Source organism: Mustelus asterias, unplaced genomic scaffold (genome assembly GCF_964213995.1).
Source record: "Mustelus asterias unplaced genomic scaffold, sMusAst1.hap1.1 HAP1_SCAFFOLD_1087, whole genome shotgun sequence".
Classification (NCBI taxonomy): domain Eukaryota; kingdom Metazoa; phylum Chordata; class Chondrichthyes; order Carcharhiniformes; family Triakidae; genus Mustelus; species Mustelus asterias.
The window spans coordinates 4,429-20,481 of record NW_027591032.1 but is presented as its reverse complement, the minus strand read 5'-3'; the positions used below and the strand labels follow the sequence as shown (position 1 = coordinate 20,481).

At 39.9% G+C, this 16,053-nt stretch overlaps 1 protein-coding gene across 1 annotated transcript; it reads left to right on the top strand.

Moving 5' to 3' along the window:
- The first annotated feature begins 11 nt into the window (after window positions 1–11).
- eaf1 (ELL associated factor 1) lies at window positions 12–15,837 on the top strand. The gene is made up of 6 exons (XM_078205918.1): window positions 12–332; window positions 2,656–2,750; window positions 5,728–5,864; window positions 9,586–9,752; window positions 12,464–12,739; window positions 14,818–15,837. The coding sequence occupies exons 1-6, from the start codon at window positions 230–232 to the stop codon at window positions 14,862–14,864; spliced, it is 825 nt and encodes a 274-aa protein (XP_078062044.1). The 5' UTR covers window positions 12–229; the 3' UTR covers window positions 14,865–15,837.
- The last annotated feature ends 216 nt before the right edge of the window (window positions 15,838–16,053 follow it).

The following is a 16,053-nucleotide window of genomic DNA, read 5'->3' as shown; positions in this document are numbered from 1 at the left end:
CCAGTGCGTGCATGCGCCGCCGCGTCCTGGTCCGCAGGCTGCGCGTGAGCCGCCGCCTCTCTGTCAGTGCGCGCGGGCGGACGCGGCGTCGTCGGGCATGTTTACTGTTTGAATGTAACGGCCGCCCGGTCGGTCGCGTTTGGAAAAAAAAAACACCCATCGGAAAAGAAAAGACGGCGGGGCCGCTCCGGGAGGGGATTTTATTTATTGATGATTGAAGCGTTCGGCGATGAATGGCACCGCGCAGCCGGCGCTGGGCAAGGAGGAGCACGTGCTGAAATTGGGCGAGAGTTTCGAGAAACGACCTAAGAGCTCGTTTCACACCATCCGCTGTGAGTGACTGAGGGAGGGAGTAGGCCGGAGAGGGAAGCCTGAGGCCTAGGAGCCTGAGGCCTAGGGCCTCATCCGCCAGTCTGATCTTCAGGCGGGGGAAGACACAGCGAGAGTTCCAGTACTGGATATAAAGTGAATGGGGCAAGCGGCTCTGAGAGCTCGGCTTGCTTCTGGCCGAATGCACATTGTTCCGTGAGCGACCCTGGAAGCGCTGCCCCCTCGCCCCCGCCCCCTCTGTTGCCCTGGTTACCCGGGGGCAACGGTAAGACAACAGGATTTAAAGGGTTAAATGGTCCCTTCCGGGTTAGATAAACTTGGCTTGTAACCCCTTTTAGTTTTAGTATTTATTTGTTAGTGTCACAAGTAGGTTTACAGCAATGAAGTTACTGTGAAAATCCCCTAGTCGCCACACTAGGTTTAGACGGTTGAGCGGTGATCCAAACACACTTGCCTTTATATATGTATATATATATTTATATATAATCACCGTTTCACTTTCTGGGAGTGCCCCCAAAAATGCCTAACGGTGTTAGCCAGCAGCCCCAATTTGCACACAGCAAGGTTCCACCATGGGCAATAATAATGGTAAGAAGTCTCACAACACCAGGTTAAAGTTCAACAGGTTTATTTGGTAGCAAATACCATAAGCTTTCAGATGGGGTGGATATCTGACGATGGGATATCCACCCCATCTGACGAAGGAGCTGTGCGCCGAAAGCTTATGGTATTTGCTACCAAATAAACCTGTTGGACTTTAACCTGGTGTTGTGAGACTTCTTACTGTGTTTACCCCAGTCCAACGCCGCCATCTCCACATCAATAATAATGGCCAGACCATCTACTTTCTAGGTCAGCACAGTGGTTAGCACTGCTGCCTCACAGCACCAGGGACCTGGGCTCGATTCCTGGCTTGGGTCACTGTTGATGCAGAGTCTGCACGTTCTCCCCCTGCCTGCGTGGGTTTCCTCCGGGTGCTCCGGTTTCCTCCCTCAGTCTGAAAGATGTGCTGGTTAGGTGCATCGGCCATGCTAAATTCTCCCTCAGTTTACCCGAACAAGCGCTGGAGTGTGGCAACTAGGGGATTGTCACAGTAATGTCATGTAAGCTTACTTGTGACACTAATAAATAAACTTTAGCAAAAAATTAGTGATAAAAGCAAAATGCTGCGGATCCTGAAAATCTGAAACAAAAACATAAAATGCTGGAAAATCTCAGCAGGTCTGACAGTATCTGTGGAAAGAGAATAGAGCCAACATTTTGTCATCTCTGCTGGAGGGTCACCCTGACTCAATGTAGTTCTATTCTCTCCATAGATGCTGTCAGACCTGCAGAAATCTTTCAGCATTTTCTGTTTTACTTTCGATGATGGTTGAGGGATTACATATTGTTAAAATAGTGCCGGGGATCTTTTACATTCACCTGAGAAGATGCAGAGGGCTGCAGGTTTCAAGTCCCGCCTGCCAGGTGGCATTTATCACCGTGAAGAACTTCCTGGATATTTGCATTGGAGTGTCAGCCTGGATTTTGTGCTCTGCTGGTTTGAGCCCACAACCGTGGATGTGAAGCAAGAGTGCAACTACTCAGACAAGGCTGACACATCAATCTCACAAATATATAGGCAAAATACTGCGGATGCTGGAATCTGAAACAAAAACAGAAAATGCTGGAAATCTCAGCAGGTCTGACAGCATCTGTGGAGAGAGAATAGAGCCAACGTTTTGAGTCAGGATGACCCTTTGTCAGAGCTGGTGAAGGGTCACCTTGACTCACTCTTGGCTCTATTCTCTCTCCAGTGACACTGGTCTCATGGATGTGTTTAAAATGAATAAGGTACAGAAATGTTTTTCTTGCAAGTAATCCTGAACAAGGGGGTCACAGTCTTAAAATTAGAGCTAGGACATTTTGGAGTGAAATCAGAAAATCCGTTTTCATAAAAAGGATTCCCCAAAAAGTATGAATTGCAATGTTAATGGCATGGATTCATAGATTTTTATTGGGTATGAGTATCTAGGGATATGGAACATAGTTGGGCAAATGGAGTCGAGGTGCAGAGACATTGGCTACTTATTGGGATGTAACTCCACGTGTTGTGAACCCTTTTGATCCTAAGTTACCCAGGATTGTTGTTCCCAATTGCTGTCCAATGACCCCTGATAGACAAGTGTTGTTGTGTGCAGAACACTGTGCATTGAGTCTCGTTGTCAAATCATTTGTGGATGCTCACTGCTCACGTTCATATGGAAAGTAGATATGAACAGTGATATTTGATCTGTGCGGTCCATACTTTTTTGGTAACTGATGTGTGCATCTCTTTTCTTTCAGATGACTTTAAACCAGCATCCATTGATACCACTTGTGAGGGTGAGCTGCAGGTTGGAAAAGGTGACCAAGTCACCATAACTTTGCCACACATCCCAGTAAGTTCTCATAAATACGGGCTTTGCGCTTGTCAAATCAGAACTCTTTCCACCTCAAATAAGGTTTGATCCACAAAATCTATATTATCAGAACTTGAATAGCTTGCTGTTAATTCATCCAGCACCTAATCCTTCCTGCTGCCTTTTGACTCTATACGTTTTATGCTGTTACAAAAGTAAGTGCCAACTTCACCGCACAGCATCAAAAGGAATACTGTAAGTGGAATGTCCAAGGCAACATTTATTTAATCTCAATATATCAAATATCCTTTGTGGCCTCTGAAAATGAAACTTCCTAAATTACTACAAGAAATGAATGTGAAAATGTGCTAGATTCTTGCTCTGGCTAGTCAGTAAAAACTCTGCAATATTTTAAGTTGTAAGGAGCCTTCCTCTAAAAGGTCAGTTTCAAATGGGTATTTGGGAGAAATTTGTCTTCCAAGTGGGCGCTATAAAATATCTTGTTTCTTAAGGAAGGGTTGGATGCCAAATAATAAGAGAAATTGGGAAGAGTGAGCAAAGTATGTTTGGCACTGCTCTGGAAGTGCCTCTCTAACTTGCTCCGTTTCATTCATTTTAAGAGCTTCCTTAAAATTCACCCCTTTGCCCAAGCTTTTGGTCATTCCTCCTGCTATCTTCTGTGAAACATCTTGGGATGCTTTTCTTTTGTTCAAGAATCAGTATAAATGCAAATACAAAGGAATATGCAGGCTGGAGGCAGTTCAGAGTTATTGAGAGGTAAAACCATGGAAATATTTGTAAGAAGGGATCGGATTTTGGACAACGGGGCTGATAGAGACTGGAAATAATGTGGTAATGAGCAAGTAGAATCTGGTGCAGGACAGGATGTGGGCACTAGAGTTCTGAAAAGTGAAGAGTGGAGCTGTGTTTGATAATGAGGATGTTTTTGGAGAGCTTACTAAAGTATTGATAGGCCTCTCAGCAGTGGTGGATAGGTGAAGCAGACAATATCAGTTGGAGCTGAAATTCTAATGACATAGTGGTAGTATGAATAATTTGAAGCTTTGTTGTGGCTTAAATAATGTACCAAAGTTCATCCTGCATTTAGCAGCCAGGGTGTACAATGGAACAGGCAGTAAAAATATAGAAATTATCGACAAGAGCAAAAAATGATGCTTTTGTGTGTGATCTTCAATTGCAGAGGTTCTGACACTGGATAATCAGTCTGACAGCACTGAGGTGGGCATGATGTCATGGATGGTGGTGAAGAGATAAAGCTGGCATTATCAAAATACATGAGGAAACTGGTCCCATGTCTATGGCTGATGCCTCTGAAGGCATCAGGTAAATATGAAAAAAAGGACCAACTATGGACCCATGGGATACTCTAGAGGTGATTGTATGGGATAGGAAAGAAAAGTAGATTCAAATTTATATTGTGCTTTCGTGACTTTGGAACACCCCAAAGAGCTTTATAGTCAATTTAAGTAATTTTTGAAGTGCAGTTCTTGTTGCAATGCAAGAAATGCTCATTTAATCTGCACACAACAATGATTCACAAACAGCAATCTGATCATGACTGAGTTTGTGTTGGTTGAAGTGTTGTTTGAGAGATAAGTATTGGTCAGGACACCTAGAAGAACTCTCCCCTTCAAAATAGCAATATGTGATCTCTTGCATCCACCTGAGAAGGCAGACATCTCCTTCAAAAGATAGCACCGTTACAGTACTACACTACTTCAATATTACAATGGAGTGTTCTAGATTATGAACTCCATTCAAGAAACCATTGCTTGAGAATAGATACTAGTAATAATGTGAGGCACAGGATAGATAACAGGTGGGTTGCCTACTTTTGGGTTGTCTTGTTTTCGCCTGTGGTAAGCTTCTCTTGAGTACCTCTAAGGATTTATTGCTGTCACCACAGCTGGGTTTTAGCATAATTCTTGTTATCTAAACAGAAAAAGACAGAATGTTATTAGGCAAATTGGTAATCTCAGTTTCATGAAGCAAATTAAAGGACTCCTCAATTACTATTGCACAAATGTACAATTGGAAACTATCAGATTTATTATGCCTAGTGCCTACTTAGCGACTGCCCAGGCTGGTATATTTGGAATTGAACACATGGGGAGTTGTGGTACCATCACATCTTGAAATAATATGCTGAGCCATTAATGAAAGTGATTCTCGAGCTGAGCAAATTACACCACTGAACAGTGAAATTATGTCAAGAAAATAATTCATAGAGAGGGAACATACATGTATTACTGTGTTTTATAGGTTTCTGTTGGTGTTGTCAGCTGCAAGTATGTTTGATCTAGTTATTTGCTAAAAACCTTTTAATTTGTGTTAATTTAATAATTCCATTAACTGTATTAAAAAACAGAACAGGCTCAAGGGGCTAAATTGCCTACTCTTGGAAATTGTTCTTATGAGTTCTTATTTTGGATTATTGCTGAATCATCCAATAATTTGAATCAGGCAATGCCCATTACAGTAAAGATGTAATTTTGTGCAAAAAATTGATAATTCTTTGTTGCTTAATCAAAATGAAGGGTATACTTCACTGATTCGCAAAATTTCTATCTTTTCAGTATTTAAATAAATTGGAATGAAATATCAGTGCCTGAGTACTAGCATAAAGGAAGATGATTGTGATTTTTGAGGGTCAATTATCTAACTCCCCGGACATAACTGCTGGAGTTCCCCAGGGTAGTATCATAGGCCCAACCATCTTCAGCTGCTTCCCCAGTGACATTCAACTTGAACTTTTCAGGAGTAAACTAGTACACGTTTTTCAAAATCAATGTTTGTATTTTTATTAAAATATAAAGATAAAATGTCGTTACCATTCCATGTAAGATGTATTTACTGAAGTAGGAAATATCTAGGAGCTTTGTTAGAGTATGGTGCAATATTTGGAGAATACAGTGATATTGTTTTGCCAATTTGAACTCTGATACAAGCCAGAGTAAAGCAGAACTGCAGTAATATCTAGTTTCTTTATCATCAGGGCTCTACTCCACCAATGACTGTTTTCAAAGGTAATAAAAGACCATATCAGAAGGATTGTGTACTTATCATTAACCATGATACTGGGGAATTTGTGCTTGAAAAACTCAGCAGCAGTATACAGGTGAAGAAAACCAGGTGAGACTACATTCATTTTTAAAATTGAATTGAATAATTATTTTTGTGACTGATAATATACTATTTCTATATATTGGTTTGTAATCCCATTTTTTCCTGATTTACACTTGTATAAAATTTTATAATCAGACTAACAATAATCAATAAAAGTACATTAGCATTTATGGAATCTTTGAACTTTATCACATAGAAGAAGGCTATTGAATGCTTCGTACCCATGCCAGCTCGCAAAGAGCTGACTTATTCCTTGGGGCTCTGACCCGATGCTCTTTACATTTTTTATTTATTCTCCTAACAATCGCCCTTTTGTCCTTTCAGTACTTATGGACATAATGGGCTGAATGATCACCTCTGGAACTATAAATTCAATAACTTTAAAATACTCAATTTCTAAAATTTCTGCAGGTATCGGGCAGGTTGCCGCTTAATCTTTTTAAATATCAGAATAGTGAAAAGCATTTGAAACTCACCAGATAATTTTATGGGCATAGGTTTTTAATTCTTTCACAGGATGTTGAGGTTGCTGGCTAGACCAGCATTTATTGACCATCCCTAATTACCCTTGAGAAGGAGGTGGTGATCTGCTTTCCTGAACCACTGCAGTCCATGTGTGTACACCCACAAAGCTGTTTGGGGAATTCTAGGATTTTGACTCAGCAACAGTGAAGAAACAGTGATATAGTACCTAGTCAAAATGATGTGTGGCTTGGAGGAGAACTTGCAGATGGAGGTGTTTCCATGCATCTGCTGCTCTTGTTCTTTTTGGTCATAAAGGTTGTAGGTTTAAATGGTGCTGTTGACAAAATCTTGGTGAGTTGCTCAGTCTATTTCATGGAATCCCTACAGTACAGAAGGGGGCATTCGGCCCATCAAGTCCGTACTGACCAGAATTCCACCCAGGCTCTATTCCTGTAACCCCCCCACATTTATCCTGCTCAGGGGCAATTTAGCATGGCCAGTCAACCTAACCTGCACATCTTTGGACTGTGGGAGGAAACTGGAGCACCCGGAGGAAACCCATGCAGACATGGGGAGAAAGGGCAAACTCCACACAGAAAGTGACCGAGCCCGAATTGAACCTGGGTCCCTGGCGTTGAGAGGCAGCGATGCTAGCCATTGTGCCATCCTATTTTGTACACACTGTTGCCACTGTGTGTCGGTGGTAGAGGGAATGAGTGTTGAAGGTGGTGGATGGAGTTCCTTGTCCTGGATGGTGTCAGTCTTCTTGAGTGTTCTTGGAGCTGCACTCAACCAGGCGAATTGAGGTTATTCCATTATATGCCTGATTTGTGCCTTGTAGATAGGCGATAGGTTTTGGGGCAACAAGAGTTGAGTTACTCACCACAGAATTCCCAGCCTCTGACCTGCTCTTATAGCCATTGTACATATTGTAGTTTCTGGTCCATGGTAACTCCCAGGATTATGAAAGTGGGGGAGTCAGCGATGGTTATGCCATTGAATGTCATGGGAGATGGTTGGGTTTTCTTTTGCTGGAGATGGCCATTGCCTGGCACTTGTGTGGCGTGAATATTATTTGCCACTTATCACCCCAAGCATGAATATTGCCCATGTTTTACTGATGTGAATGCAGACGGCTTCAGTATCTGAGGAGTTGCAAATGGTTGGGCATAAGACATTATCCTGAGAAACTCCTGCACTTATATCCAGAGAGTTAGGTGATTGACCTCCAAAAACCACAATCATCTTCATTTGTGCTAGGTATGACTCCAATCAGTGGAGCGTTTTCACCCTGATTCTCATTGATGTCAATTTTGCTCTGACTCCTTGACATTGCTGAGTCAAATGCTGCCTTGATGTCAAAGGAAGTCACTGTTACTTCACCTCTTTAGTTCAGCTCTTTTGTCCATGTTTGAACCAAGGCTATAATGAAGTCTGGAGAAGTTCAGCTCTTTTGTTTATGTTTGGATCAAGGTTGTAATGACGTTAGGAGCTGAGTGGGCCTGGCAGAACCCAAAATGAGTGTCAGTGAGGAGGTTATTTTTGATTAAGTGCTGATTGATAGCACTGTTATGTTAAGTTATCCAGCTGTGTTCTGCAGGTTCTCCGAAGACAACATTTATTTTCAGCCAAAGACACAAAGTAATTCAGTGGATCATGTGGCTGCAGTGAGTGTTTTCTCCTCTTGGTAATATAAATTGAAGATTTTTGTTGGAAACAAAAACCCAATTAAACTGAATTTCAACTGGCCTTTCTAAATGACAGTCCAGTCTTTTTTTATTCATGGGATGTGGGTGTCGCTGGCTGGGCCAGGATTTATCGCCTTTGAACTGAGTGGCTTGCTGGACCATTTCAGAGGATATTTAAGAGTCAACCACATTGTTAGGCCAGACTGAGTAAGGATGGCAGATTTCCTTCCCTGTATGACAATGAATTAACATTAATGAACCAGATGGGTTTTTATGATAATCGACAGTCATTAGACTTTTAATTCCAGCTTTTTTAATAATTTAATTCAAATTTCACCACCTTGGCCATGGTGGGATTCAAACCCTGGTCCATGGAGCATTTTCCAGGGTCTCTGGATTACTAGTCCAGTGACAATACCTGTACTCCACTCTGCATTGCATTCAAGTTCTTTTTTTAAAAAAATGAGGCTTGAAATGTAAATGTGAATTTCTTAAGAATTTGAAATAGTTTGTAAATGCTTGAGTTTTGGCAATGTTACACAGCTAAACACAAAACAAATTCTTGAATCTTTTCTGGTTGAATTATTTTGTCTTCTGTTACCGCCTGTGTTTTCTAACCTTTGATAATATGGCATAATCATGAGAAGTTTTACAGGAATGATGCTAGAAAACCATTCTAATGCTCCTGGGAGGCAAGTTTTTCACTGATGTATTTGTGCCATTGCTGATCACTACTTGAGTTATTCCTGGAAAATGTGATTACGAACATTGGGTGAAGATACAAATATATTTGTTTTGAGGCTTCCCACAACTAATTAGGCTCCTGACATTCAGTGTTTGGGCTCATACATGAAGAATAGCAACTTTGAGGGCTGGTGGTGTTCCTCATAGATTCATAGAATCCCTACAGTGCAGGAAGATGCTAGTCAGCCCATCGAGTCTGCACTGACTTTCCGACAGATCATCCTACTCAGATATTTTTTATTGAATTCAAATTCCACCATTTGCCGTGATGGGATTTGAACCCGGGTCCTCAGAACATTAGCTGAGTTTCTGGATTAATAGTCTAACGATAATACCACTAGGCCATCAGATCATCCTACCCAAGCCCTATCTCCACAGCCCCATGTATTTGCCCCATTAATGGCCCTAATCTACACATCTTGGGACACTAAGGGGCAATTTAGCATGACCAATCCACCCAACCTGCACATCTTGTGGATTGTGGGAGGAAACCGGAGCATAGACATTGGGAGAATGTGAAAACTCCACACAGTCACCCATGGTCGGAATTGAATCCGAGTCCCTGGCACTGAGACAGCAAGGTGCCACCGTGCTGCCTCTGGAACTATGCTCCATCCAGGATTGTTCAGTGAACAAAAATGGACATGATAAATAAGAAATTGGAACATTTTTTTTCTCCGTGATCTACTTGTTCAGTTTAATAGAGTAAGATATATTCTATTTTCTACTGAATCTGTTTTTGAGTTGGTAATGTGGAAGGTTTTCTTGTAACTATCTAATGATTGATCTCTCAACACATCTTAATCGTCAATTACTAATAATTGTTTCAGAGCTGAAGGGAGCAGTAAAATCCAGGCTCAGTTGGAGTCGCAAGCAGTGCGAAGATCTCAGCCTTCTGCACAGTTTAGAGCCCCAAATAAGCCATGTCCTGGGCCGAAAACGTCTCCTTCAAAGGACAACCCATCACCTGAACCACAGCTCGATGACATAAAAAGAGGTATACAAACAAAAGATCTATGTAGATGCAAACATGAAAACTTTTAGGAGCAGGAAAAATTCTTTGATGCAACAAGCCCCAACAGCTTCTTCCAATGTTTTACTGTTTAGTGTATATCTTCTATCCTGTTCCTCCTCCCAAAATGTATGACCTTGCATTTCTCTTCGGTTTATCCATATGCTCTGCCGACAAACTGTTTGTCTTTCCCAAGTAGTTTACAGTCTTCAGTGTTGACTAAGCGTCCCATTCTGGGCCACATTTTGATATAAATCTGAGTCCAAGTCATTCATACACATATGTTTGATAAATAAGAATGCTGAAGAAGTGACCAATTTAGATAGATCAGGAAATGCAATATTGATGAAATTTCAGTAGGCTTTCGATAAGTTATCTCGTAAACAATCTGTTACAAAATTTCAAGTCTGATATAAGAGCAATTGTAGCTGCATAGATGGAGGGTTGGTTGATGAACAGGAAACAGAAGGTGAGGCTAAGTGGATGTTCCTTGCATTTGAGAAGAATTAAAAATAGTATTCCCCATGGGTCAGTATAAGTAAAGGGTTTGGCTAGTTTGGTATGGTTGTCAGACTTCAGGAGGCCCTGGACAAGTGAGAGGAATGGACAGATTGGCAGATTCAAATTATAATGGAGAAGTTTGTTTTGTTTTATAGAGTATAGTGTGCATTCATTGGAAAGTTATAAAATATATGCAGCAACAGAAAGACCTAGAGGTTCTTTTAAAGTATACATTCAGCTAAATAGTTATAAAAGGCCAGTAACATTTTGGGTTTTAGAAATTGGAGCAGAGAGAAAATGATAAATAGTTACAAGGCAATAGCAAACTACAGTTGCATGCAGGATGCAAATTTTTGGTGCCCCATTATGTAAAACATATTTAAGTCATGGAAGCATACAACATAGATCCACCAGAATGTTACCAGGAATGAGAAATTAATAGTGATGGGGAGATACTTGAGATGAAAGCAAAATACTGTGGATAATGGAAATCTGAAATAAAAACAAAAGTGCTGGAAAAACTCGGTGGGTTTAGCAGAGCATGTGAAGAGAGAAACAGTTAACGTTTCGAGTTCATATGACTTCTTTGGAACTCCAAATACTTGGACAGTTTCTGATAGAACAGAGTGGATAAAAAAGAGATTTTAATTGTGTTTTTAAATTCTGAAAGATTTTGACTATTTCCTCATTGAGGGTCACCAAGTTAAAATTATCACTGATAAGTTAAGAGTTAGAGCTTGGAATGCTTTACTGCAGCGAGTTGCTAAGGCAAAAACCACTGAATCTTTTAAAAGAAAGTGGATCATTATTTGAAGTTGAGTAAGATTTTTGGCTCTTGAGAAAGAGATTTAGGACAGTTGGGTTATTTCATGGCAACGGTCAAGTACAAATATGATGAGTCTCTTTCTGGTCTGTAAATTTCAATGGCTTGATCACTACCTAGTGGGGCACTAACATTTACATCTCTCTAAATTAGAAAGCACCTATCAGCCACCACTGTTTTTGCTCTTTGGCCCAACGATTCATTTTTTTTCACCCATCCACTCTTTGTGTAAATGTTTGAGGCACAGGAACAGACTTTTCAATACCTCAGTCCTGTTTCACCTTTGTGCTAGATCACGGCAGATTGGTAGCTTAACTCCATTTACCCACCTTGATTCTACACCTCTTGCTTAACAAAACTTTTCAAAAATGTAAAAACTTTGATTGTTTGATCTAGCCTCAATAGCTACTTGGGTGTGGCCGTTCCAAATTTCTACTACCTTTAATGCCAACATGTTATTACCTTGTTTGCATTATAATGTAACCTTGTAAAACAAATAATATCCTTCTCATAGAATGGTGAACATGGAGTCTAACTATATTTTTATATAGTATTTTAGCTTTTTTACTTGTACTATTTATCCATGCTGGTGCAACTCAGTAGTTTGTTTTGCCTTATTTTACTGCAAACATGCACAATTTGTTTTTTCTAATTTTTCACCACAATCTCAAATCTCTTCTATATGCTCCGTCATGATTGAATTCAGAATGTATTCAATTCCTTGTTTACATGCTAATTTTTATAACTGTCAGCGTTCAACTCCATGCACCATCTTTCCAAAAGCTTCAAATCTTTCTAAATTTATTTGTGTTGGTCTTAATTATGCTTCCACCACTTTAGTGTCATCTACAAATGAAATCTTGGCTTCGGTTCCATTGTAGATTGGCATATGTCTGTGATTTCAATTTCTTAAGGAGCAGAAATAGGGAATCTCTTTATTTTCAAAAAGAAGGTAGATAAATAGCTGTGTGTGAATAAATAGTTCTATTTATTTTTGCAAAAGGAGTTCATTCTTTTTTCTATTGATAGCTGTAACTACCACAGGCATTTTTACTCCTTAAAACATATCACCTTGTTCTATTTACTACAGGTGATGAGAATTACACCGCAATAACAAGGTGGTTGTCTGTGAATTTCAGCAATGTGCTGCTTTATGATGTGTGTCATGAAAGGGGAAAAAGAACAGATTTTTAAATGTGCTTGATCATTAATAGTTTTAAATTGTTTTTTATTATATTGCATTCTTCCCTATACAAGAATTTTAATGCAAAACAAGGCACAATGTCTAAGAAATATTGAGTTGCATCTCTTTAAAGAAAGCCAGTGAATTTAGAGCTGGTATCTTACCTTATTTTCCTCTCCATCCTTATAGAATTGAGAGCTGAAGTTGATATTATTGAACAGATGAGTAGCAGCAGTAGTTCCTCAGACTCAGGAAGTTCCTCTGGCAGTGACGACAGTTCTAGCAGTGATGTGGAAAATGAAGCTCACCCCTCCTCTACACCACCACAGATGCAACCCCAACAACAACCCCAATCCCAACCCCAGCAACAGCAGCCACAACAGCCATACCAGCAGTACAGTAACAGAAGTGCCGCCACAAATGGCACCAGCAGACCAGGAAGCAATCAGCTTATGAGCACACTGAGTAAGTATGCTGAACTTATCTGCATTCTTCATGCGGTTGTAAGATAACGTTCTACCACGTTTATGTTCTACTTTCCTACTGTGCAATGCGTGTTTGTAATTAGATGCGTGGCTCTCAATTATTCAATATCAAACAAAGGTAAAGGCTGTTGCTGCCAATGTGAGAATGTTTGTTTATGGCAGAAATGCCCAAAATCTGTTGGTTATTGCTCAGAGTATTGCCCACATTCTGCTGTGATTACATAATTTTCAAGAATATCCTAAAAGGTTAATGATATCTCCAATTCTTAGCCAAAGGCAACTTTTCATCTTCTCATAGAATCCTATAGTACAGAAGGAGGTCATTCGGCCCATCAAGTCTGCACCGACCACAATCCCACCCGTTTCCCCACATATTTACCCTGCTAATGCCCCTGACACTAGGGTCAATTTAGCATGGCAATCAACCTAACCCGCACATCTTTGGAGTGTGGGAAGAAACCAGAGCACCTGGAGGAAACCCACTCTGAGAATATAAGCAGTGAAAATAAACTTGCATCAAATAGCTGTAATTTTGATGATTTCATTAACACCATTATTTTTATGTACAGTTAAACATTTATATTTATTATTTTTGTTTTACTTAATTGGATATACGGAGGAATTTGCCCTGGCTTTCATCATAAGGTTATAAGTAACATATCTCATTAAGACCTGCATGTTTCTAAACCTATGCAGAACTTGACATAAGTGGAGATGTGTATAAAATATTAATAAATATTCAACATCATAAAAGTTATCAAAAGCTATTTTATTAATTTTTAATCGCTGGAATGTTTGCAACCAACTCCCCAGCCAGAAATTGCAGAAGGCCCAGACCTGACATAAGATGGCAGCCAGCCAAAAATAAATGCAGCCTATACTGCAGTCACTTAAAGAATTGCTTTGTTTTCCAAAAGTTATTGCAATAAAATCCAGTTTTTATTATAACAAAAGCCAAAGACAACATACACGTAGCTCAGTGTTAAGGTCAGTCTGACAGTGGTGTATCTATCCACCCCACCTGTTAGTATTATTAATTTTCAGCAGCTGGATTGATTGCCTCTTGTTGCAAGCTGCCGGCTCTGTCATGGCTCCTGTGCATTTGGTTATCAGATACAGCCAATAATTGGGTTGTGTTGAGCACTTTTACTTAGCATTTCTATGTCTACATTGTCGTATTTAACTCAGTGGAGCTGTGCCAGCTTTTCGACCACCTCAACAACAAAGCGAGAGGTCCTGACTACTGCAAGTCAGTGTTGTGGTTGTTTTGCAGACAACCTGAACTTGGGTGGTGTGAACTGGCACACTAGCTACAATGCAACAGATTGGAATACTCCCAATGATGGGCTCTGCACTCAACCTCAAACCTTACTGGCGTCACAGCTGTTTTTCCACTATTTCATGCTCCCCATTATAAATAGGATACAAAGGGCATTGCTACCAGGCAGTGAAAAGAGATCACACTAGAATTTTAATTTTGATGGACCCCCCCTTAAACCTCGCAGACCCATAGGGGGGAATGTTCCCCTGGGTGAGATCTCTATCCTACAAAAATTGTGAACAATACGACACTAACAGTTTGCTGTGGATACATTAGTTTCCATCTAATTCTTAGGTCGCATTGCCATTGAAATGAATAGCATAATGAATAGTCGGCTACTTTAGGTTTTTCTTCTAATTATAGAATATCTTATTCCTGAAAATCCCACTTCCAAGATTTGGGCTTCTACCATGAGCTCCACTTCCCATTGGCAGAACTCTCTTGGGACCCTCCCCATAACTTGCCTGCTGGCCTCCAGGTTGTCTGATCTTCATAGACCCAAATCCATTGAGCTGCCTTCTTGCTGTCCTTTACAGGTGGGCAGCTAGCTGGCTGGCAGGATCCTAGTAAGGCCTGGCTTTTAAAGTGGATTCTGTCTCTTAAGCAGCTCACAGGCAGGTGACCTGCCCAGTACTTAATATTGCCCTTATAGAAGAGGATTAGCTAGAAAGTAAAAATAGATGTGAATGGCTATATAAAGGTTACTTGCTGTATATAACATGAACCTTTATTTTTAGGAAATGATTTGCAATTGAGTGAATCTGGAAGCGACAGTGATGATTGAAGTTTTAAGAAAATGGACCACGACCTCCACGATGACCTAACACGGAGATGACATTGGTGTAGAAGTTTGCTGATCCTGATTTTACTGTTAAAAACTCATTGTGTGTCCTTACTGCAGTTTTGATATCAGATGTGTGAGTGTTGAGTGATTAATGCAGTGTGTTTTATTTTAAAAAATATATTTAACTGCTTTTTAAAGTTAAACTAGAAAAATTTGGTTTACTTGTATATTTTGTCAAGTATTCTAATTAATTTTTCTGAGACTTTATTGATCAAATATATTTTAAATGGACCGAACCGCCAAGCTTAAATGTTCAGAATTGAAGCTACAGCCAAGTAGAAATAGATTTCAATTATGTATAAAGGCATTGTTTACTTTACATATTAATATGAATCATACAGTAAGTTTATATATCAGAACAGATATCACACAATGCAGAAACCAAACAATTCTCTGGAAGTGCTAATGTCCCACAAATACCAAAGTGTTTGTGAAGTGACTGATATTAAGATGGGTAGTTTATGATGGTTAATGATATAAATCTTTATTGGATACTAGCCTAAAGTCTTTATTGACTACACTGTGCACGCTAAACTTTATATAAATCAACAGCAGGATTGTTTCCTATTTTTTAATTTTCTTTTTGAAAACGGTGCTATACTGGGTTTTAATTTTCAGCAAAGCCTTTTGGGCATGATGATCTGAACATATAATAACAATGTGAATGAAATACATCTTGAACAGCATTAGTATATTTTTCTTTCATGGAAGGATATGTTTGAGACTGAACGGTATATTGACTGAGCCCTCCACCCATCTTGCAATGTTAGTGTTTCCAACATGAAATGGGTATTTCTTACTGTTTAAGCAGTTCAGTGAAAAATGCTGTAATGTATGTCCAGAATATTTTCTTGAATTTCTCTCATTTGATTGATATTTTTGAATTTTGTGTGCATAAAATAGAGAACACATTCCTGTTAATGTCTGATGCAATTTTGTCTTCTCCCCGCTTGCAATCACTGTACATCGCTCCTAGCCCTGATGAATGAGCTGGTGAACTGCCCCCAAACCTCTGCCATAACACTCAGTAAACAGGCACTGGAAGGTATTGGGTGGAGGAGGGGGGTGCTTCATGTGTTTTACTTTTCTATTTTTGCATAACTTTTCATCACTTCCTCCAGACAACTCA

Coding starts and splice junctions, on each gene's coding strand:
- eaf1 (XM_078205918.1), top strand. CDS start 230: ATGAATGGCACCGCGCAGCCGGCGCTGGGCAAGGAGGAGCACGTGCTG. Junction 2,751..5,727: donor TAACTTTGCCACACATCCCA/GTAAGTTCTCAT, acceptor CTTTATCATCAG/GGCTCTACTCCACCAATGAC. Junction 12,740..14,817: donor TCAGCTTATGAGCACACTGA/GTAAGTATGCTG, acceptor CTTTATTTTTAG/GAAATGATTTGCAATTGAGT.